Genomic DNA, 23,582 nt, shown 5'->3' on the forward strand with positions numbered 1-23,582 from the left:
TGACAATCACAATTTTAGATATATATCAAAACTATATTTGTAATCCTGAAGATATTTAACTTCTGAATTAATCTCCACAAATTTGAAACACAAAAAAGCAAAAACATTTCTCTAATTTGAACTCAATTTATTGAACAGTTCTTTAATACAACAATGAAGCTTGTATGATTTATGCATTAAATTGTTGCAGGTACTTTTTACACTTAAAACAGCCTGTAAACGTGTGTGTGTGTGTGTCTCTCTCTGTGTGTATGTGCATGTATATTTTTGTGTTCAAGATAATTCTCTCTTCCCCAAAACTTATTTAGTAATGGTGTTGGCATTCATACTTTTCCCACTCCCACTAAGCACAATGTATGGTGTTTTCTGGGATTTCTGTTTCTCTTGAAGCAAAGCCACCGTCCCTAGAGGAGTATCGCTGCTGCTCATCTTCTTCAGCAGCGCCTCCTCCTCAAGCTTTTTCATCCTCCTCTCTGTTTTCATCTTTCCAGAGCCTTTTCCATGGAAGCGATGTGAAAGCTGCCTGAAAGCTTCTTTTGGGGTCAGTTTCCGCCCAGACTCATCCACGTACTCAATTTTGACGTCAGGTTTATACATATCCTTCTCCTTGAAATCTTGGGTGAAGCCTCTGTATTCTTCTCTGCGGCTGTACTTGTCATCAAAGCCCATCTTGTCCTCGATGCAGTAGTTGTCATTGGGCAGGGCGCCCTTTGGTGCTCTGACACGGGCAACCTTTTGCATTTGAGTGTCCAAAAGACCTTTGTTTTTGCACAACAGCAATGCAGCAGCAAGCCCAGAGTTGACAATTGGCTCTTCATCCAAAATGGTGGCAGAGGCTGTGGAGAAATCTGGTTGTTTCACCTCTTCATCCAAGTTAACCATGCTCCATCCAACATTCTCATCCATATCCGAGTCTGAATTTCCAGCATCATCTTTCTCTTCCTCCTGTTCAAAATCCATAATGTCCTCTTGGTCCTCTCTGTTGCCTGACAGGCCGTACGTTGGAATGTCACCCAGAGTTCTGCAAAACTCAGAGGTCGCGTTGAAAACAATGTTGTTCTTCTTCTCAGGATCATTGTCATGGTCGTCTTTACTAAGAACTTTAATCTGCTCTGCCACCTTCTCCCCAGAGTCTTTGAGAAGCTGCTTTTGCTTTAGCTTCCTCTGCTTCTCCAGTTGTTTCTGCAGCTCCTGCTCCGCCTCGTCCTCCTCAATCGCAGCAGGCTCAGGGGGTGTGAAGTCTTCTTCATCGCTTATGTCCATTTCTGCCATCCTGATGTCATCAGACATTTGGGGGACAACATTTGGCACTTCGCTTTCCTCTTCCTTAACTTCTTCGCTGTCGTCTTCCACCTGTTTGCGGCCTCTGCCACGTGACCTGGAGCCGAAATCAGTACACCGAGTGTCATCGAGGAGTTCATCAGCTGCATTTGTCTGCTTCTCCTTCTTTCTGATCTTCTTCACACGGCGTTTTGTTTTTTTAAAGCCGACCATTTCCTGGGGTGTGTAGTACTCAGACGCGATAGTGAGAGAGGGCATTTCCAAGGACTGGGCCTGATTTCGTAGAGCCTCTTTTATGGCCTGGAGCTCCCGCTCGCGCTCTCCATCAGCAAAGCCCCCTGTATTCAGTCGGAAACTCTTTTTCTTTTCGCCATCAATCTCCTCATCATACTTTGACAGCACAGAGTGGGACTTAAACGTAACCATGTCGTCCACACTCTCCTCTTCTTCATAGGGCTTGTATTCTGGCTTTTTCTTTTTTAACTCCACATTTTTTTCGGCCTTCTCCTTGTCAACCAGTCCCACATTTATGAGAACGTCTTCCTCCTCTGCGAGCACTCCTTTGTCTTCCAGTGTCAGGATGACAGTTTGGCCCTCATTGAAGGATTCCACCTTGTGCTGCACTTTGAGTCCTTTCAGATCTCCAGATGTATAGGCTTCCCTCTTGCTTTGTCCGAATTCCTCCTCGACCAGACTGCTGACACCGAACTCCTCATCCATCTCTTGCAGAAGTTTGGCTCGTTTTTCTGCCAATTCTTTTTCTTTAGCCAACTTCCGGCTTTTTTCCACCCAAGCAGCGGTGTCATCCAGCCAGTCGTCATCTGCTAGGGACTTGACTTTTCCCAATTTCTGGTTTTGGATGCGTTTCTCTTTCAAAGCTGCCAGCTTCTCCTTCATATCTTTCTGCTTCTTGATAAGAACTGGGTTGATAGTCTCAGCCACCACTGGGTCCTCTTTTGTGCCAAGCTCCTTTTTGGTCTGATTTAATTCCAGGGGCTTCAGTCCCAGCTTGGCTCTGAGTTTGTTGGTCTCCTCAATGCTGAGCGATGCATCTCCGCTTGCAGACTGGGGCTCCACTTCTGTATTATTACCTTCCTCATATGCAAGATCAACTTTCTCCTTCTTCACCCGTGGCTCCCCGCCGCTCCTTTCGCCTTTGCTGCGGCTATCTCGTCCACTTCTTTCCCTGGACCCGGAGCGTTTTCGTTTCTCTTTACCCCGAGTCCCATCCCGGTCTGAAGCCTCTCTGTCTCTCTCTCGGTCCTTGTGGCGGTGTTTCTTGTGTTCACGGCGGCGCTCCTCGGTGTCCTTGTCGCGGCTCTTTTCCTTATGCTTCTTGGACGAACCCATTGTGTCTCTCAGGCTAGTTTCAACTGTACTAGCTCCAAAAAAACACGCTCAAACGTACTCACACAGTCTCTTTAGATAGGATTAAGTGTAATAAAAATAACTTAACGTGAGCTGGCCCACGTTAGCTTTCAGTGCTAAGTGGCTAGCTGATGGCTTAACTCACTCAGTGTAGATACAAAAATTACTTGAAAAATACGTGAACCCGACAGTCAACGACGGTAAGTGACGATGTGTACAAAATAGCCAGGCTGTTAGTTTTCTTTAAGTCAGTAAATCCATAATTGCTCAAGGATTATTACCTCGGCCTTCGCTTCTAACAAACAGCGAACGACAACATGATGTCGTCTTATTGTCAAAGCACTTCCTGTTCTTCTTCTTCTATAGGTTTTTATTGGCGGTTGGCAACCAACTTTTAGGTGCACTTACCGCCACCTACTGGACTGGAGTGTGGTCAGAACCGGTCAGAACTATAAAATCACTAAATCAAAATTAATTAATTAAAAAAAAAAACACAAAACCCTATAGCCTATTTTCTATATCCGTGTCCTTTAAATATTTCATTAAAATACCCAACCCTTTTTGTGATGTACTCCCTAACAGATTCCCTAATGTCAATTCCAGCTTTTCTTTCCCCAGCATTTGGATCACCTCCCGTCGTTCCTCCCTGGTAATTACTGCACTCCAGCAAATACATTTTGAACTGTTTCTGGTTGTGTACATTGTGAACAAAAAAACCTGTCTAATGTGTTTCCCTATTTTACTTAATGTTTGATTGAGTCCTGTGTGTCCAATGATAGGAAATATACACTGCCCCCTGCTGGACGGGAGTGTTTATATCAGGCCAGGTTACATCCATTCAGAGTTGATGGTGGGAAGAGGCTTGCTGTTCTACGGGTAATATCAACAACTCAATATATATATAGATCCAATTGCAAAACTTAACTTGGCTAGTAACCATCTTAATAAAATCTGTCTGAAAAGCCAGATATTTGGTCAGCTGTCTTAAGTTAATGTTATGTTATGTTAGCTTTGTTAACGCGAGCTAAAGACGCTTGTGTTTGTGTCAACTTTTGTGTGCAGGCATTTAAAAAAGTTAGCTCCGCTGTTAGCCAGAAGCTACGTAGCATTTAGCCAGCAAACCTGTGCAAGCTTGACGACTTCTTTGAAATCGGGGTTTATTTTGCTTTCCTTTTTTTAATGATATGATCGACAACAGATAATAAACGCATAAACTGATGGTTGTTTTTGACATTCAGAGCCGTTGACGTTAGCTTAACTTAACGGTGCAGTTCGGGGTTGCCATGGCGATTCTGGGGGGACGTAACTAGGTCACAAAATGTTAAGCTAGTGAAAGTTCAGCGTCAATTAACGTTTGTTAGCGTTTGATTACGCGCACTGTATTAATGCCTGTAGCTTCACACTTTGCCTGCCAAGCTATCGCAAGCTACAGGGAGTAGTAGTTACAGAAAGATCGCGCTAACTCGCTGCGTGGTGGAGGGAAGGTCTCATTGTGTTGTTTTTTTTCCCGGGAACCAAAGCGGGCCCGTACCGTATATAGGTAGAGTCCACCGGCAGCTTACGTTACCGGACAGGGCAGTATAGTCTATTCGATCAACGCACTGATGTTGTCAAGCTAGTCGTGACTGGATAAGTTTACCTTAGCTAAAGTTAGCTGCTGACTTAAACGTGCTGTTGGTAAGGAATGACGCATTTTATGCTTTCGTGTTAGCTATATAGTAGATTCTTAAAGCTTGTCTGTATAATAACGTGATATATGAGCAGCTTTATTAACCGAGAATAACCGTGAATAGCAGAGTAATATATGCTAAGGAAGATACTTGCAGCTTAGATAAGTCTGACTCTTGTCAAGTTTGCTGTCTAGCTAATGTTAGTGTCAAGTGGAATATCTACAGTAATGTTAGCTTGCAACTTTAAATTCTCCTCAACTGTATATTTTTTATTTTTTAAATATAGGTAGACTTGTGTAACTTGTTTGTTCTGTCTGGCTAATGACCAGTATGATATTTTGTTGTGAATTCCAGCAAGCTGTAAGTGGGTGACATGGCAACTGGAGGCACTCCTTTTGATGACAGTGCAGAAGAGCTGCACAACTGGACTGTAACCAATGGCAGTCTGGAAGACAGACTCAACAACATGGTAAGGGGCCCTGATATGCACAGCATACTGGATGTTTATCTGTCTCTCTAAAAATAAACACACATAATTACTAACTGAGCAAATGTTCTGCTGTTGATCAGGATTGGGGTGTGCAGCAGAAGAAAGCCAACAGATCCTCAGAGAAGAACAAGAAGAAACTGTCAGCTGCAGTGGTGGAGAGCCGCCTGACTAATGATATTTCGCCAGAGTCCACCCCTGGGGCTGGGCGCAGGAGGGCACGTACTCCTCATTCCTTTCCCCACATTAAATACTCCACTCAGATGTCTGTCCCAGACCAGGCTGAGCTTGACAAGCTGCGTCAGAGGATCAATTTCACAGACCTGGATGAGGTGAAAAGCTGCAATGCTCTATTAGAAACATTTTTTTGTTCCATGTGTTTCATGTGGGCAATATGTTGTTCTTAATGCAAGTAGCTTACTGTTCTGTTACAGCACATAGTGAGTAGTGTCTCTGTAGTGCTCCTAGTGTGAACTCATTGGAGGCAAAAGTTGACTTTAAAAGCACACTGTGGAGTTTTTACCACGGCTAGTGCTATGGAGCAATGTTTCGATGAGCAGCTTCCTGTATTCATTGTCAGTCCTCTACCAACATTAGCATGAGGACACACAGTGGCATAATGTTTATATTTATACTGATTGTAGATAGTCATTCCTGTCAAGTCTCACAGGAAGATGGCCTTTTTTACTAGTGTTGTTTTGGAAGCTCATGCACATGAAACAGCAATCTTAATCATACTGTCAAACTAAATAAATAGTTGCAGTTCGTGTCCAGTGAAATGCCAATGTAAAGTTGTGCTGCTCTGGCAGGCAGTAGACGAAGCAGCTGCAGAATATTTGTCATAGCATTGTATGGAGTTGTTTAGTTGGCCTTGGTCTGTAGCAGAGCTGAGGGTGGCAGAATAGCAGAGCTGTACAAGACATTATTGTTTAGGTGCTTCCTTGGTTGACAAATCTGAAGTCAGAGACAGGATTGTCCATTGTTTTTACTGGTTTACTGTCACATGTTCTTGCGTTGCACAGTTGGTTTATTACATTAATTAAAACCTCAATACTTACAGTGTCAGAGTTTTTAAAATGTTGCAATGTAGCTTGAATGTTATTCTCCCTTGTGAGTCGCTTTGGATAAAAGCGTCTGCTAAATGACTAAATGTAAATGTAAATGTTAAAATAAAGTCATGATTTGTCTGACTTACATCTTTCTTTTTTTCAGAGGAGCATCGGCAGTGACTCCCAGGGGCGTGTCACAGCTGCCAACAACCAGCGCCAGTTAGCTGGAGAGAACAAGAAGCCCTACAACTTCCTACCTCTTCATGTAAATACTAACAAAAGCAAGGAGATGCTCCCTCCCTCCTTCTCTGCCCCAGCCACCCCAGCTATAACCAAGGAAACTAAGAAACAGAGCCCAGGATTCAGGGATACGTTAACCCCTGTGATCCCCACCAAGGAAACATCAAGGCCCAGCCGTGGTGGCATTGAGAGAGGGCTGTCGGCACACAGAGAATATGGAAGAGGAGATCCCAGAATAGACAGCAGCCAGGTAATATTTAGTTTTATTGGTACTACATTTCTTTCTCGGCTCTTTCTCTTCTGATTGAGCATCCACATAATGCCATGTAGTGGTTTTGCTCTGGAAAACACACAGCAAGTCGTATGACAAATAAATTATATCTTTCTTGTACAGCCCCAGTTAGAAGTTTTGACACAATTTCTGATTCAAGATTATGGGGACTTATGTTCAAAGTTTTCACTAGTATTGTATGAAAACGTTTTTTCGGTCAGAATTAAAAGTAAATATTCAGACTGAGATATTCAGTCTTTATACATTGTCATTCTTATATGGCAATGATTCCACTAGAGTTTGACTTAGCAGTGAGCATTGATTACAGTAAACCGATCCCTGCTACATCAGCCTATGACCAGAGGTTTCTTCAAGAAAGAATAAAGAAATTCGCTTTTTTATTTTTTATTATTATTTTTGGCCATGGTTTGCCTTTATTTGCAAGCACTTGGCAGAGAGGCCGACAGGAAACAGGGAGAGAGGGGAATGACCTGCAGCAAAGGTCCCTTGCCGGAATCGAACCAGGGACGCTGCCATTGTATGGCATGCATGGTACCACTCGACTACCAAGGTGCTCCAAAATAGCTTTTTAAGAAGAAGTTGCTTTATGAATAACAGCATTGAGTTCAAACATGTTTTGATATAGAATTGATAGTCCTCTGACAGGACTATCAAATGACAGAGACAAGAGACACTGAACCTTATCTCATATCATTTTACTTAACTTTGTTTTTGAGATATTGCAGTTTTACAACATTCAGGGTGCAATCAGTAAAGTTAAAAACATCTTTTGGGAGGCACGGAGAACTACAACACTCGCAAACATACCTCCTCCATAGCCTAAATACAAAAAGAAAGCTAGCCTGCCTGAGGTTTGAGGTGACAGCAGTAATTAGCCCTGGTAAGCAACACCAGCACTCTCCCTTTGATATATCCTGGTTATTTTGTGCAAAGACCCAGTAAAATATTGGTGTTTATTGCTTTTAATGGGTTCATTATATTTCATTATGTAGTTAAGTTAACAACCCTGCTTTGATGATTATTTGTTACATTTAATATCAAGTTTGCCTCCCTGGTCATATGTGCATAGCATATGTATCACTGCACTCCAGACAACTCTGAGAAACCAAAACTAGGATGAAAGTGAGGGAGAGCTAGTGCAGCTGAAACTAGGCTGTATTTAGGGCAATTTATAAATATGCCACCCTTGGTGCCCGGTGAGTTTTGTGCCCAACCCCCTTTCTGCCCTTGTTTAGCCCAGTCTGAGCCATCGCTCCAGATGCTCACTTACCTTTCCTTTCCTTTCGTCTTTCTCTGTCTTATCTTTTGTTTACACCTCTGATACTCAAACCCTCACACCACCCCCACCACCCCTCTCTTTGTATGCTCTCAGGTGGTGAGCAAGCTTGTACAGATCCGGGAGTACATCAGCAAGGCGAGCTCCATGCGGGATGACCTGGTGGAGAAGAATGACGTGCCGGCAAACGTGGAGCGCCTATCCCATCTCATCGACCACCTCAAAGAGCAGGAGAAGTCCTATTTACGGTTCCTGCAGAAAATGCTGGTAAGTCTGTCATTTGTTTGTCTAGCTTCTCTTTACTCTTCTAGTGTTGTGTTTTCCCATTCTGTTAGACAAAGGTTTACAATTTCAGTATCTTTCATATTTTAAGGTTATTTCTTGGCTAACACATAGTTGAAAAGGAACCTGTTTGCCTTTTTATCTTGGCAGCTTGCCACACATATATAATTAATTGCTGTCTTTCTGTGTGTCTTGAAACACTTCAACAGTCAGGTCATGTTTCATCTGCTTTCATCTTCTGATGAAATTAGGACACAGCATGCTACCTTCCTTTGCTGCGGGATACTGTTTAGAATCATTGTGCCTTGATTTATGAAGTCGTCTTTGCAAGAAATATAAATATTTAGTGAACAGCCAGGTTTTTGTTCTCTGTATTTCATTAACTGATGTATACAGGTATTCTCATCTATGGAGCATCAGGGGGAGCTTACAGTTACTTGTTGTTACCTTTCAAAATGGCAAACAGTTGACAACATCTTTTTTTCTCATCTACTTTTCTATTTGGCTACCTGCATGTCACTTTACTGTTTCCATAGGCACGGGATAACGAGGAGGATGATGTTGGGACCCTGGACTCAGCTGTGGGTTCGGGTTCATTGGCAGAGAGTACATCTCTTAACATTGAGGTGCGCTCTTCAGATGCCTCCAATGCAACGGTGTGTACATTTATTGAGGACAGTTTAAAAAAAAAAAAAAATCTGCCACTTTTTACCTTTGTTAATGCTTACTGTTGATTTGCATGTAGTCAATTCCTTTTCTTTTCTTTTATCATTGCATGCTATCCTTAATTTGCTTTGTCAGTACCTCAGAAGCTCCTCTCCGCTGAGCAGCAGTGTAGTATTGACGTCACTGTGTTTTGGTTGAGTCAGTGTTGGTAAAGGAATGCGGGTGTTTATTCTGCAGGGCGGCAGGCCAGAAACTGTGCGAACTGACCAGAAGGAAGAGCTGGAGAACTTGCGTAAACAGCACGAGCTGCTGAAGAAGATGCTGGAGCAGCAGGAACAGCTCAGGGCCCTGCAGGGCCGACAGGAAGCGCTGATGGCCATGCAGCACAGTGCAGAACATGCACTCGCTGTGATTGAGGACACTGGTGAGAAACACACACATCACAGACATGTTCACATACAAGTGTATGTTTTTTGTGTGGATTTAAAGTAAGCCATTCACAAAATTAGGTAGCAGATTTTTTGTCTAAAGGGAAAAGATGGTGTACATTCCTTTCTTTTTGCAGACAGAGATGCATTACTAAGAAAGTAGTTAGAAACCATTTAATGAGATTTTATTTGACAGAACTGTTGATAATAATTGCTGGTATTTGTATGATTTTTCTATTTTAATGATTAAAACACATTAACACAGTCTCCACTATGTTTATTTCCTTTTGCGTTTGGTGTTGCGTTAGTTGTGACAGAAACCACAGGCAGTGTGTCGGGCCTGAGCATCACATCAGAGCTCAACGATGAGTTGAATGATTTGATCCAGCGTTTCCACAACCAGCTACATGACTCCCAGGTACAGCTGTCCCTACATCTGCATTGTCTTTTTAAATAATAGTGTTATATCATTTTGGAATATTTCTTTCAATGAACTGGCTACTGACTTATTTACTCCAATTCATTAATAATAATTATTAAAGCATTGTGTCATTATGTTTGTGTCAGTATGCTATGATATTTAGTTAGTATTTAAAGTAGATAGTATTTAAAATTGCATGTTGAAAGTTACTCAGGATTGTCCCATGGAATCAAATGTTTAATTCAGTATTTTACTGTAAAGAAAACTTCTAATCTTTAAAATATATGTTCTCAAGTATTTAAGATATCATACTGTGACATCTAAAAATCTAACTTTAAATTTATGTAGCTATGAAAACTGTGCCTCATATCTGTGAAGATTTTGTCACAATACATTTAAATATAGAGACTAATTGATAGTGTTGACATGTTCTGTCCTACTGTGTCACTCATCTGACATGCAGCATGAACCTTTTTATCTTTATTTTATCAAGAAATGTATCTAAACAGTTTAATGTATTAACAAAGTTTCAGTTCAAGCGTCCCTCTATTTATGCCCCGCAGACTAAGGCAGTGCCAGACAACCGTCGGCAGGCAGAGAGCCTTTCCCTCTCCAGAGAGGTGTGCTGGTCCAGGGCTCCCCAGGCTCTTGGTCCACCTCCACACAGGCCCCTTCTTCACTCTGCCTCTGGTCCCCACACTGGCCTAGACACTGGGGCAACAGCTGCTAGTGCCAAACTCACTAAGCTCCAAGAACTTCAAGACAAGAAACAAACCATGGACAAGATCCTACAAGAACTGCATTCACTCAGAGACCAGACTCTTAACAATAACTCTTGTGAGAATATTTCTTTTGCCTTTTCATGCTGTCATTCTTTGTGTGTGTTTTTTTGTGTTATTTTTAAACTAAAGGGTTGATGAACTGTGTGTGGTCACTTTTAGGTCGTGGTTTGTCAACACAGTACAGTCTGAGTATGGGAGGATCCTCAGATTGTCCATCTGCTCTCTGCTCTAATGGGGCCTCGGCCTCGGCCTCGGCCTCCTTTCATCCCGCTCTCACGCAACACCAGGACAGTTCCAACTCCACAGACAAGCTCAGGTACACAAAAAAACCACAAAGCGCTAACCGGTTGAATGGGTGGGTCAGATATCAGCAGCAAGAGTATTGTAGAATAGAGTGGGGGTTGTGTAGTATAACTTTACAGCAGGAACACCTACTACAAATCCCCCTGTGCACTACAATCAGTCTTTGCTGAAGTGTGCTTGAACACCTGTCTCCGCCTGTTAAAGGGGTACTTTTCTGTAGATGACCCTGCACTTTGACTTTTAGTAAAATGGGGAATCGGAAAGGCATTGTCCTGGCGTATCACATAACCATTTAAATTATTAACTCCAGTGAGCATTCATTTCATCCACACATGTGTACGCACTCCCTCTGTCACTCTACAGGAAGCTAAAGGAGGTTCACAAGCGTCTGAATGAGTTACGTGAGTTGGTTCAGTACTATGAGCAGACTTCTGATATGATGGTGGATGCAGTTAATGAAAATGTGAAGGAGGATGATGAGGACGAAGAGGATGAGACAGAGGATGGCTCTATGTTTGAGGCCATGTTTGACTCCGAGCAGGAGAATCGCCAGCCTGTAACTAACATCAGGTGGGTGTGTAAATGAATAAAATGACACTTTTTTTATGGAGTGATTGGACTTTTATAAAGAAGCTAATCACACACAGATTTAACAAATTTTGTTACAGTGGAAAAATTATACTGAAACACTGTCAGTGGGAGGGCAAATAGGCAAGCTCAAGTTCAGCATTAGATCATGGTGTGTGTAATTCAATTACTGGCTTTGTGATGTATCCGTAACAGTCAATCAATCTGTTCAGAAACCCACAGCGCAGTGGAAACTGGACAGACTTGAACAGCTTGACCAACGGGCGCAGTGTCAGGAGTAGTGCCACCAATAACCGGGACGGCAGACTCAACACTGAGTGTGAGATCAACAACCGGTCAGCAGCCAACCTCCGGAGCCTTAACATCCCCTCAGCCATAGGTACGTTCATGTACACATTCATAACAGCTCACTGTTATACCTCATCGTAACAGTTCTCTTGAGTTTTCACACTATATAATCAAATTTTTCCCTGCAAGGTAAATGGTTGGAATAAATAATTGAATTGATAGGGTTAGACTTTATTTTATTAGGCACTTATAGTAAGTCCTGTAGTGTCCTGTAGTTAAAACTAGTGTTGTTACATTTTCCTGCAGCTGATTGTTATCCTTCCATTTGATTATCAAGGCTGTATTTCAAAAGGTGTCTCTATTCAGCTAGTGTTGGCATTACACAACAAAATGGTGCACAGATGTGTTGTGTCATACTTTAAATAGTACCATGTTTTAATGATCATTGTTTAAAATATTCTGTTCAAACTTGGTAACATTAAATCTTTAGTCTGTTCAGCTTACAGTAGGCCAGAGACCCACTTTTCAATGACAATATTACAGACTGTTTTTTAAAAATGTTGACATTTACCCTATAACTTTGCTTCCATTTAGAGTGCCAGTATAATAGGGACACCCCTTATAATCAGGTGAAGGATGAGGATGAAGATGATGACGGTCTGAATAATGATCAAGGGGCACAGGCTGTAGCTCCAGACAGCGAGGCTTCGGGGTCAAGTCGAAGAAGCAGTCTTGGGAACGAAGCAGGTTTTGCCCAGAAGGTTCATCGGCAGACAGCCAAGCAGAAACTACGGCAGCTGCAGGAGTTGGTGGCCATGGTTCAGGTGAGGCAGATGACTGAATGACATAATTAACATTTTTTCTAATATAACTTCAATTGTTAAATCTTAACATTCTGTATAACAGTTTTAACAAAAAAAACTCACTGACTGCAGATGCTCTTTAACAGCATTAAAATGTTTGGGTGTATTTTTGCTTTAACAACTGAAGCTCTGTCTATCCTTCTGCATACAGAAAAGTACCTTTTTTGTGGTTAAGACCCATTGATTCAATCTTAAGCTGAACATTGTGTGTGTCTGTCTGTATCCAGAGTGACGACACAGATGGTACAACAGCTAATGAGGATGAAGCTTTACACCAACAGCCAAATAATACCAGAGCTACTGTGGCAGGGCCTCTGGGGTCTGGATCCAAACAGAATCCGAGGGACCTCTCACTGTCTAGCAAGGCCAGGTATGTATATAATCAGGATCTGAAAATCCTGCCTGACTAAAATGTAAAGTTTTCCCAAAAAATTGTTTTTCAGTGTATTTTGAATGTTTTGTTATCTTCTTGTCCTCATCTTTTTGTCCTGGATTGATTTACAGAGAGAAACTGTATGAAGAGAAGCTGCGTCAGCAGAAACAGGAGCTGAAGCAGCTCCATGAAGAGCGCCAGAGGCTCATTGAAATCCAGGGCAAGATCCAGGACCTGCAATGGGCTTGCCCCGACCTGCAGGTATTCTACACACAAAAACCTCCCCACACCCATAGGGTTTGCACAAAACATAGTGATATCTAAGCCTACCCACAGACACAAACACACACGCAAATGACAAAACAGGTCTCACAATATCCCCTGTCAGCTGCCAAATACTAGTAAATATAAATATTGATGATGTACAATAATGATCATTAGATTGCATTTGTCTATAATTTAATCCACTCCAGGTTCCACTTTACAAACACTGCATTAATGTCAACACAGTCCAGGCTGCCTCAACTGTGCAAGAAAATAATTAAAACTATAGACAGCTGTTATTTCTTATGTGGTTAGATGTTTTTTACTAAAATATACCTTTATCTCTTATCTCTATTCTAGTCGTCAGTGTCGAGCACAGTGAGTCAGCAGGGTTTACTGAGGAAGGTTCCAGTCGCAGCTTCTACTCCGGCCACCGTCCAGGTTTCTTCCTCCTCTGGATCCAAAACCAATTCAGCTGTGCTCAAACCTACTGCTCCAGAAGCAGCTATTCCTTCAGTCACTGACAATGAGGTGATACATGCCAAAATAAATAAGATCAAAACAAAACCTCTGCTTTGAGAACCCCATAGATCTGTTAAACTATCCCCTCTGCTCTTGCATTGCCAGCAGCTTTGGTCAGAGATGCGTCGCCATCAGATCCTGAGGGAAGAACTGCGTCAGCGCAGAAAACACTTAGAGTCCTTGATGGCTGAACACCAGAGGCGTAGTGGTCTCTGTGACGACCAAGAGGGACTTGCTACACCCTCACAGTCTGTCAGTAGGGATGAAAGGTAGGAGACATAATTCTCCAGGGGCCCGTCCAAGTTAGAAGTTACCTTTTTTAAAGTTAGTTTGAATACTGTTGTTAATGGATGGCAGAGCACTTCTCACTGAGCAGTATTTCCTTGTTTCTAGGTCGTGTAGAAATTGAAATAATTATTCCACAGGCAGCTCAATTTTATACCATTTTGCTGATTTGTAATCAGGACAATGGCAACCTGGGGTTCCACTCCCTGCCACCTTGATGATGATGATGATGAGGACGATGAGGAGGAGGACGAATATCGCTCAGAAATGGGTGCAGAGGAGGAAGAGGAACAGGTGGAATGTGCAGAGAGCAGCTCTGATGATGACATCCACATCTTTTCATCCAGCAGGAACCAGCGGCCCTACAGTAACAGGAAGAATCAAGGATGGTCAGACTGCAGAATGATTTTCATAAATATCCATTACTGATATCTGTAATCTGTCTTTTTAAATGATGTGCTTACCTGTCTTTGTCTCCAGCAACCTGAAGCCTCCACCAGCCTTCTCATGTGAGAGTAATGGGCATCCTTCTCCTCATACTAAGGCAAAGACCAAACAACAGCAGCAGCAGCAGCAGCAGCAGCCCAGAAGTTTGAACCAGTCTGTGAGTCAGCATGGAGGTACAAGGCGGCAGGAGAACCTGCGCTGGGCTTCTGAACTCTCCTTCACTGAAGGCTCATGCCACTGGCAGGAGCAGGTCAGCCAGCTGCAGAGACAGCTGGACTTCAGCACCAGCATGTGTCAGACACTCCTGCAGGACCAGCAGGTTGGTTGCTGAGCAAAGACACTGAATGACAGTCATAATTGACAAATGCCTCATCATTCCTCCCCTATCTGACCTCTTTCCACAGACGCTGTCTTATATGTTACAAACCCTGCTGACGGGTCAGTACAGTGTGTTACCCAACAATGTATCATCACCACAAGTCCACCTGGTCATGCACCAGCTCAACCAGTGTTACACCCAGCTAGCTTGGCAGCAAAACAATGTGCAAAGGTGAAAGCAGTAGTACAAAAAAAGTACACCATTTTTTTCTGTGATGTGGTTTATTTTTTTAAATGTTCTGTATTCTGTCATACCTTTGCTCCAGACTAAAACAGGTCCTGAACGAGCTCCTCCGCCAGCAGCAGCAGCAGCAGCAGCAGCAGCAGCAGCAACAACAGCAGAAGCAACAGCCTTCATCTTCAACAGCAGGTTGGCAGACACAGAACCAGGGCTCATCCCAGGAATCCAGCTCCTGTCCCTCCGTCTCTCCTGGGGTCTTCCTCCCTTTCCCCTCTACTCTTCACCCTCCAACCAACAACATGTCAACTGCTGCCTTATCCTCGTTCCCTCCCGGTATGACATGCATATTTATCAGCTCTCGGGCTTGGTTTTCATAGAAGTCCAAGCCCATTCTTAGTCTAGAACTGTCGGGATTAGAAGCAACAGGATTTGATAGCTCAATCATCTATATAAGAAATTATAAATGCGCTCTCTGATTATGATGTGCCAAAAACCCTCTCAGTTATTCTAAAAATCAATAAAAGTACAACTGTGACTGTTCATTGGATTTTAAACCTGCAATAAAAATGCACTGTAGCTAAACAGTGCTGCTATTAATGATATGAGTAATCATTTTCAATTTTGCGGTTAACTAATGATTTCTAAAATGAATATAGAATATGTTTTGAATACGAAAGTGGCTCTGAGGCTATCTACTGTGCAGGCAAGGTAGACTAAAGTAATGAAATATAGAATCTTAAGTCCACTCAATTTGGTCAGTAGAAGGCATTGACCTGATCTAGCAGCCCGTTGTATAAAAGATCAAAAGTTTCATCCAGAAAAGGGACTACAGTCCTGCTGTTTCAATACATAACTATTGACACATTAACTTAAGAAAATAATATTTTTTTTCTTTCTCATTCTGCAGGTTTTAACTTATTTCCATTCTTCCCTCCTGCCATGGGTGAGTTCCCTCAGGGTGCGGCAGCTCAGGCCACCCCGGACCACCAGAAGCAGCATTTAGACCCTAACATTTCTCTCAAAACAGAGTACATGAGTTTCCCTCCTCCACTGCAGCGCTCTCCTCTTAACTCGGCTACAGACAGAGGGTATGTCCTTTTTTTTTCTCCATTTGTATTTATTCTTTTCAACATTGCCGTTCATACTGCATACTTATTTCCTATGTGACCTTCTCCAGACCAACTGGCTGGCTCAACACCTCCTACGCAAACAACACCGTCCTGCATCACCCATCTAAAACCGAGGAAGAGTCTCCAACTTCCTCGCCCACCATGGCCCACCGTCGCTCCCGTCCTCAAGACTTTGACCGGGCCTCACAGGAAAGCTTCAGCAGCATGCCTGATCCTGTCGATCCCACCACCATCACAAAGACTTTCAAGGCTGGACGTAAGGCCTCTGCTCAAGCCAACCTGGCCTCCCGAAGCAAGACGCCAAGCAAGAGTCGCCGCAGGAGGAGCAAAGGGCACAACAAGAACAGTGAAGGTATTGAAGTGGAATTCAATCAACACGTTTTATTAGTTTCTCAAATGTAGCATTTCTTGCATGACTGTATTAGATTGTATTGGATTGCATAGGTGTTTATTTTTTGATGTCCCTTTCCATATTCGCTCTAACAAATTTTAATGTGAAAATCCTTACCAGTGTTTTTTTTAATCCCTATTTTTTGGTGCATTCCTCAGGCCATGAGAGTGACAGCGTTAGCAGCACTGCAGACTTTGCCCAGGAGAGGGCAGCCCCGACTCGTCAGAAGGATCTAAATCAGAGTCTTTTGGACAAGCTGACTCAAGAGAAACTAAACAGCAAAACAAAGCTTGGGAACAAACGAAATGACCTCTCCTCTGGTATACAACTACAACTACTTCCTGTGAAAGTTTTACCAACCACCTCCACCCTCTTGTGTGTTGTTTTAAAAAAAAAAAACATGTATTAACTGACTTTTTTTATCCATGAATATAACATCTTATCCTTTTTATATGATTTTTCTTATTTTTTTGCACATTTGGCATTCATTTTGGGTTAATTTGTTTTCACTTTAATTTATCTTACTCACAGCCTATGCTTGGAGAACACCCTTCCTCTCTAACAGAATTGCATGCACAGAAGCACCAGGTAAACTCACCATGCAAATCCCATCATCATTTTGGTTGTTCTGACGTCACCTAAGCATCCCATGCATGGGCGATTGTTGGTTATTGAACTTAAACCAAAGCTTCCAAAACTGACCTGCATAACAGTTGCTTTGAGTTGTATTATCCATTATTGTGTTGTTTTTACTCATGAATGAGACGACACAAGTATCCATCCAAATCTCTTCCTGTCAAATCTTGAAACTGCAGATGCAAGCAGCGACTTCTCTCTGTTTGAGGCGCTGAGGGAGACCATTTACTCTGAGGTGGCGACTTTGATCTCCCAGAATGAGTCACGACCCCACTTTCTCATCGAGCTTTTCCACGAGCTGCAGCTACTCAATACAGACTACTTACGCCAGAGAGCGCTATATTCCCTGCAGGTAAGTAGTGATTAATGTAACTGCTCAGTGCATGTCTGAATCAAATATGTTAATGCCCTTAATGTCAGGCTTAGTTTACAAGATATTCATGCTGCTTAATCCCCTCTTTGTAACAATTATATTTATTCTGTTTTAAACATATATATGTCAAACATACAAAACTAGATAATCAGCAAATAGAGAAACTAACTAAATTAAAAAAAAAAAAAAAAAAAAAAAAAGGAAAATAGTAAAACTACTAATAATGTCCAATTTGGTAAATCAAAAGTTTAAATTTGCCTTTTTCAAGCACGCAGTAATTATATTTTTGGCCTGAAGATAACAAAAATATACCATCATGTTATTCTTACAACTTAAGTTACATACAGAAGGAAAATATACCAAGTAAAAATAAGTTAAGGAATATCATAATTAATAATATCAGAAACATTGAATTGTCCCTCAAGTAAATCTGTGAGAAGTTTTAGGATGCTGCTGTATATCTATGCTCAGGACAGAATAAGATAATAATGTCACAGGTTTTCAGACCATTTCTAGATGCGATAAGGGCCGCCTCGATAATTTTCAACATGCTTGATTTTTGCAAGAATCTTGCGTGAATGTCACTGCTGAGCAGATCTGCAGCAGACAATAAAAGACAAATGAGCTGAGGAGGAGAAAAAGAGGGCAACTACAAAGATAGAGGAGCTGAAGTCTGTGACGCAGCATTATTTCCTGCTCTTAAGTTTCAGTGTGTTTGCGATTTGAGAGCAGATATGTGAAATATTATGTGTGTGATGCAATTTGATGTCAAAATCAGTCCAGATTTATATATATATAAAAAAAAAAAATCTTGAGTCCAGCCTCTGATACAAATGGCTTGTCCCCTTGACAACATCAGTCCATGGCATAATAGGCTCTGCTTTTGTCTCTGCCAGGACATAGTGACCAGGCATCTAGCAGAGAAGAGTGCAGCTGAGGACCAGTTGCCCCCACTCGGCCCTGTGGCATGGGCTGCAGGCTCTCAGTCTGAGCTCACACCCAGTGAAAGTCTGGCTACCAGTGATGCAGTAAGAGGCCCATTATTGCTTCCCAGCGCAGCGTTCTCTCACTGCCCATACTTGTTTCTCTTTTCTTTCATTTTTTTTATTGAAGTCCTGAAGTATGTCTCTCAATCCCTCAAGTCATCCTTTCCATCTTCATTCAGTTTTACTTTCCTCCTCTACATTTCAGCACGTCTTTCATCAGTTTCTCTCTTAACCTTATCTCTTTTCATCTTTTTCCCTGCCTTGTCTCTTTTCATCGCTTCACGTCTCACTCTATTCTGTTTTTAATTCTTCCTCTCCCCATCTTCATTGTCTTTGAATTTAACCTGACAGCAAAACTTCAGACGCTGCTCTGTAAAAAATGACCCTCATCTCTCCACGTCTCCTCTGCTAGATCAGACGTGTTCTTTGTTCTAGGCCAAGGTCTTCCGTGGCTTCTTTGTGTCTAAATAATGCCTTTGTTCAAGAATAATGGATGAAATGTGTCATTTTCACATGCACTCTTTGATTAATCTTCTCTTACAATTAGGACAACCTTTGGTTCAGGAAGTCTAAGATGTAAGATGTACACTGTGTGTTTGCCTCACAACAGAATCTCCACCTTTTTTCAGGAGGTGGTGGAGAAGAACTTGAGGCTCACACAGGCCACAATGAAGAAGAGGGATGATGCAGAATCTGTGGGCAATGAAAGCACTGTGTCAACCTCCTCCAACCTGGATCCATTTGCTAAGGATGATCTCGGTAATGCATGCTAGTTATGCATGTATAAACTATTTGATTTTGGGGAGATAAAAACTGCATCTGAAACCTTTCCCCACACACCACAGTATTCAACTGAAATGCTTTGCTTGTGCCTTTAACTACAGCTGAGCTACTCAGGGCTACACAGGGCATGTCTTGGTTTACTAGCCAGTTCACACCATAGGATCAATACTGCATGGCCAAATTAAATAATATTTCCTTTCAGAACAGGACTGTTAAGTGATGGACTCTCATATTTCGGGAACTTCAGTGACATCTTTTGTTTGATCCTGTAGTGTAAACCTAGTTGCAGATGCATTAATATCCATTGCAGTCTTCACTCTCTTGCTTCATTGATTTTTTAAAAACTTTTTTGTATCCCCATCTCTGTCTCCTTTTGACTCCCCTCGCTCTTCTTTCTGTGCTGCTCCAATAGGCAACACGGTGATTCATTTAGACAAAGCTCTGGCCAGGATTAGGGAGTATGAGCGCATGAAGCTTAAAGTTGAGTTTAACCCCTGCAACGCCAGCACTGCAGGTGCAGGTGGCTCTGAAGTCTCAAATGCTGAACATCCTTCTGCTAACGCTGCTGAACCAGTGGAAGGTACCCAATCACATGACCCTGCCTGAGTACAAAGACCTGTAGCAACACCATCACTGCCCTCCACTTTGCTGTTTCATTTAGCAGAATGTCAGATTAAAATAACGTTGTTGTTTGTGTTTGTCTGTGAGCAGGAGGTGCAGCCGGTGATGTGCGCTGCCCTCAGATTGACACCCAGCAGTTGGATCGTCAGATCAAAGATATCATGACAGAAGTTATTCCCTTCCTCAAGGTACGAAAACCAACACCGGGAGCTGTAGGTAGATATGGTGATGGATTTGTGCCAGCAGAGAAAGTATTACAGTCTCACAAATATGAATTTCTTATGCTCATAATGAAACACATAAACACTTGTTTTGTTGGTAAGTATGAAATGTTATATGGCTCAAGTCAAATGAATGCATTGGCTTGGAATTAAAAGTGATGATAATGACTTTAGCTCATTTCAAGCTTTAATTGGATATTAAAATGAGTGTTGGATTTAGTGTCTTCAGGTAGGTGTTCCTTAGTGATGGGTGCAGCACCATCTCTATAAATGTTTAATCACTTTTTTCGTGTTTCTTTTTAATTAGGAGAACATGGACGAGGTGTGTTCCGTCCAGCTGCTGACATCTGTGCGGCGCATGGTCCTTACTCTCACGCAGCAGAATGACGAGAGCAAGGAGTTTGTCCGCTTTTTCCACAGACAGCTGGGAGGCATTCTGCAGGTACGAACTCTGCCAAACTGTTTCCTCAAATGCAGGTGAAACCACTTCAAATGATCTGTAGCGGATTATCTCACACCTGACTGTCACTCTCTTTTCTTGCTCCAGGAATCCCTCAGTAAATTTGTGGGCCGTACTCTGAAGGACTGCGGGGAGGACCTCCTGGTAGAGATCTCGGAGATCCTCTTCAATGAACTGGCCTTCTTTAGGCTTATGCAGGATTTGGACAATAGCAGCAGCTCCTCTTTGGCAGCCAAACACAAAAACAAGAAGAGGGCTGAACAATCCACTAAAGCCCAAAACAGTCTAAAGGTTAGTTGTTGTGTTTTTGGTAACATAGTAAAAGTATTTATGAGTTAATCAGACTTATGTGACTGTTTATTTATGCCCCCCCTTTAGGAAAATCTAAAACCCGGGGGCGATGAATCTCCAGCCTACTCAGATGAAGACAAGGTTGTCAGTCATTTTGATATTAATAATGAGATGATCACCACTCGCTACATCATTAATCAGCGTTATGTTAATGTCTCTCTCTCTCTCTCTCTCTTTCTTCTACAGGACCAAGACGAGGCTGAGCAGGACGGTGACAGTTTCCAGGAGATTTACCTGCAGACAGAGATGAAGAACCACAAGAGCAGTGAAGCTTCCGAGGTCGAAGAGGAAGAGGAAGATGAGGAAGAGGGGGATGGACAGGGAATTCCTATGTCAATCAGTAAGTGAAAATTAGTGCCTCTTTCATCATCACTCCGTTCCCCATCATCTAATTTTAGATTTTACTTTACTACACCTAACCCCGTTGGTTAAGTGTTGATTCTGGCATTATTGAAGTACTACAGCCAGGAAATCATATTTATGGCATCTAATTGAGTCATTAGGCAGTCAATCCCTGTCAACAAGAAGCTGGTAATTCTGTTTTGCAAAGTTGTTTCAGGATGTAAAATTGAGGTGTAATATCAAGTAATTCACTCATAAGAAGACACATAAAATTCATATTTCTTGTTTATGCACAATGAAAGAGGTGAGATGATGCAGGAGGGGTGATGTATTATTGTTTTCTCCCTCCCAGGTTTCCTCATTTTCTCTCCAAAACAAAATATATTCCTCAGCGAAAGTGCTTCACCTTGTCAGAGTGAGACATTTTTATCTGGAAATGTTTACTTTAAAAAACAGAAAAGGCCAGGAGAAAAATTAAAAAGGTATCATAATCGAAAAGAATATGAACATTAAAGCAGGAAATGAGTCACAAAAAGTTACCGTTAAACTGAAAATATGCACCTTTCCCTATCAACTTGTTTTTTCTGCCTAAATACGATTATTTATACACGGGTGTTATGTAAAACCAGAGTAAATCTCATTCTTGCCTGTTGTGTTGCTTTCAGGCCTTTCCAAAGCAGAGACTCAGGCCCTGACTAACTACGGCAGCGGGGAGGATGAGAATGAAGAGGAGGAGATGGAGGAGTTTGAGGCCGGACCTGTAGACGTCCAAACCTCCTTACAGGCCACTGCTGACGGACAGGTGGAGCAGGAGGTCAGAGCCGACATTAAAGATTTGTCCCATGAGCAGTCACAGTTTACATGACCAGTTTATTTAATCTGATCTGTGCTGTCGTGTCCTCCTTCAGGTGATATCAACAAATGAAATCCAGGAGACTAAAACTGAAGAGAGGTCTGAGAGGGATGATGGTGAGCTACCAACTCCCAGAAAATAAAATAACATACTTTTTTTGTATTGTCAGCCCATCTATAAGTCTTTTTTTCCCCCTTGTCTTCTCACATAAAGGAGCAGAAACCAACAACAAGTCAGCTGTGATTGTGGATTCAACAGCAGAAGAACATGTGATGGTGGAGTGCCAGATCCCCGAGGAGGAGAGTAAAGTTACTGCCTCGGAGGAAAGCGCTGAAGCCTCACAGAACTTCAACAAGGAGTCAAACACCACTAGCAGCCCTGACACAGACTCTCCTGTCATGATCAATGTAGATGTAAGTCCAAGGAGGAAGATGCTAGTGTAATAGTGATTAGTTTCTAGACAGTTGTGCTTTTTTTTAGTTAACTTTAACTTTTATTGATGCTGTTGATGCAGGAGGTGGGCTCGGGTAACACCAGCCAGAAGTCCGACGAGGAAGACTTTGTCAAGGTGGACGACTTGCCAATGCAGCTTACAGTCATGTGTGAGGTAATGATTAACCAATTTAAAAACTTAAAGGGAAGTCGAGGTGTAAAATCCCTGTGAGTAAATCTTTATCTGATGCTCACTGTGTGTGTGTGTGTTGTAACTTTTTAGGAGGAGCTACAGAAGAGAATTGTAGAGGAGCAGCAGAATAACAACCTGTCTGTAGAGATCATTAACGGGAACACCGAATCGCTGACAGGGCTGGTGGGAAATGGGCAGGCACTGAAGGAACCAGGTATGGATTACAGTCCTTGTCATTCAGGATTACAGTGTGTTTGTGTAGTTGCCAAAACACCTTAGCAGTGTTAGCTTGTGTACATCAATACAAACATACACACATACAAGTCTTTCCCTTTTTAGTGTAAACTGTATTTTTACTTTTGTCTTTTTCAGAAAATGTCGGTGCCCAGAGCGTGTAAAAAAAACTATACAGATGTCTCTAAATCTACTATTTTTAGCAACACTATGCTTCACACCCTAAATCTGTTCTGGATGTATGATTGTTGATTCTTTATCTGCTAGTTTAAAAAGGGGCAAAGCCTCATAATATTGGTCACATGTTAGCAGTGACCCCCGCACACACACAAGATAAAAACTAAACCTCTACACATAATTAACACTTAGCTCATTTTAATTTCTGAATGTGTTTACGTAGCGTGGAGGCTCTCTCCGTGCTGCTGATCACTGACGGTTAAGCCTGTTTTGAATCTTAAGTACTGAAACTCCTGTTGGGATCCGCCTTAGTCTTGGTTCTGGGATCAGTTGAACACGAGTTGTGATTTTTAAATGTTTTATTTGTCTCGGCCTTACTGTTGTACAGCTCATCCTTTCTGCACTTGATTCCTAATTATAAAGAGATTACAGTAGAGTGGAAGTTTAGTTGTAGCTGGCTGACTTGAGCTAATTGTCTCTCCAGTTTGAACACTTTATATACCGTAAAGCTCCATGCTCCAGACTTAACTTTTATCCCCTGAGACACATCTTTATATACTGTTTTGTTCTGTTAATGGTTAGTTTTCCCATCATTTTCATGTAATTAAAATGTTGATTACAGTAATAAGTTTTAAATAATAAAATGCCGGAACTCTCAAATGACT

At 42.0% G+C, this 23,582-nt stretch overlaps 2 protein-coding genes across 6 annotated transcripts; one reads left to right on the forward strand and one right to left on the reverse strand.

The window, feature by feature from the left end:
• Window positions 1-106: 106 nt before the first annotated feature.
• On the reverse strand, window positions 107-2,968 carry sart1 (spliceosome associated factor 1, recruiter of U4/U6.U5 tri-snRNP). Its single transcript, XM_062433544.1, has one exon. The coding sequence runs from the start codon at window positions 2,629-2,631 to the stop codon at window positions 301-303; it is 2,331 nt and encodes a 776-aa protein (XP_062289528.1). The 5' UTR covers window positions 2,632-2,968; the 3' UTR covers window positions 107-300.
• Window positions 2,969-3,483: 515 nt separating this feature from the next.
• pcm1 (pericentriolar material 1) lies at window positions 3,484-23,576 on the forward strand. 5 transcript variants are annotated; one of them, XM_062433517.1, is made up of 40 exons: window positions 3,484-3,525; window positions 4,674-4,788; window positions 4,890-5,138; window positions 6,019-6,345; window positions 7,760-7,930; window positions 8,482-8,601; window positions 8,849-9,035; window positions 9,348-9,457; window positions 10,024-10,297; window positions 10,402-10,558; window positions 10,909-11,115; window positions 11,346-11,512; window positions 12,016-12,245; window positions 12,512-12,654; window positions 12,789-12,918; window positions 13,282-13,452; window positions 13,549-13,712; window positions 13,908-14,117; window positions 14,209-14,494; window positions 14,580-14,725; window positions 14,820-15,067; window positions 15,642-15,822; window positions 15,912-16,216; window positions 16,414-16,575; window positions 16,787-16,843; window positions 17,071-17,243; window positions 18,161-18,292; window positions 18,880-19,009; window positions 19,446-19,613; window positions 19,745-19,842; window positions 20,183-20,317; window positions 20,423-20,626; window positions 20,714-20,767; window positions 20,873-21,026; window positions 21,694-21,842; window positions 21,937-21,997; window positions 22,095-22,294; window positions 22,396-22,488; window positions 22,597-22,720; window positions 22,879-23,576. In XM_062433517.1, the coding sequence occupies exons 2-40, from the start codon at window positions 4,693-4,695 to the stop codon at window positions 22,902-22,904; spliced, it is 6,399 nt and encodes a 2,132-aa protein (XP_062289501.1). In that variant the 5' UTR covers window positions 3,484-3,525; window positions 4,674-4,692; the 3' UTR covers window positions 22,905-23,576. The 5 variants fall into 5 exon arrangements, with proteins under 5 accessions (XP_062289501.1, XP_062289485.1, XP_062289493.1 ...); XM_062433501.1 differs by having other exon boundaries at window positions 22,597-23,576; XM_062433509.1 differs by having other exon boundaries at window positions 13,552-13,712; window positions 22,597-23,576.
• Window positions 23,577-23,582: the final 6 nt, after the last annotated feature.

This window comes from Scomber scombrus, chromosome 2, assembly GCF_963691925.1.
Source record: "Scomber scombrus chromosome 2, fScoSco1.1, whole genome shotgun sequence".
Classification (NCBI taxonomy): domain Eukaryota; kingdom Metazoa; phylum Chordata; class Actinopteri; order Scombriformes; family Scombridae; genus Scomber; species Scomber scombrus.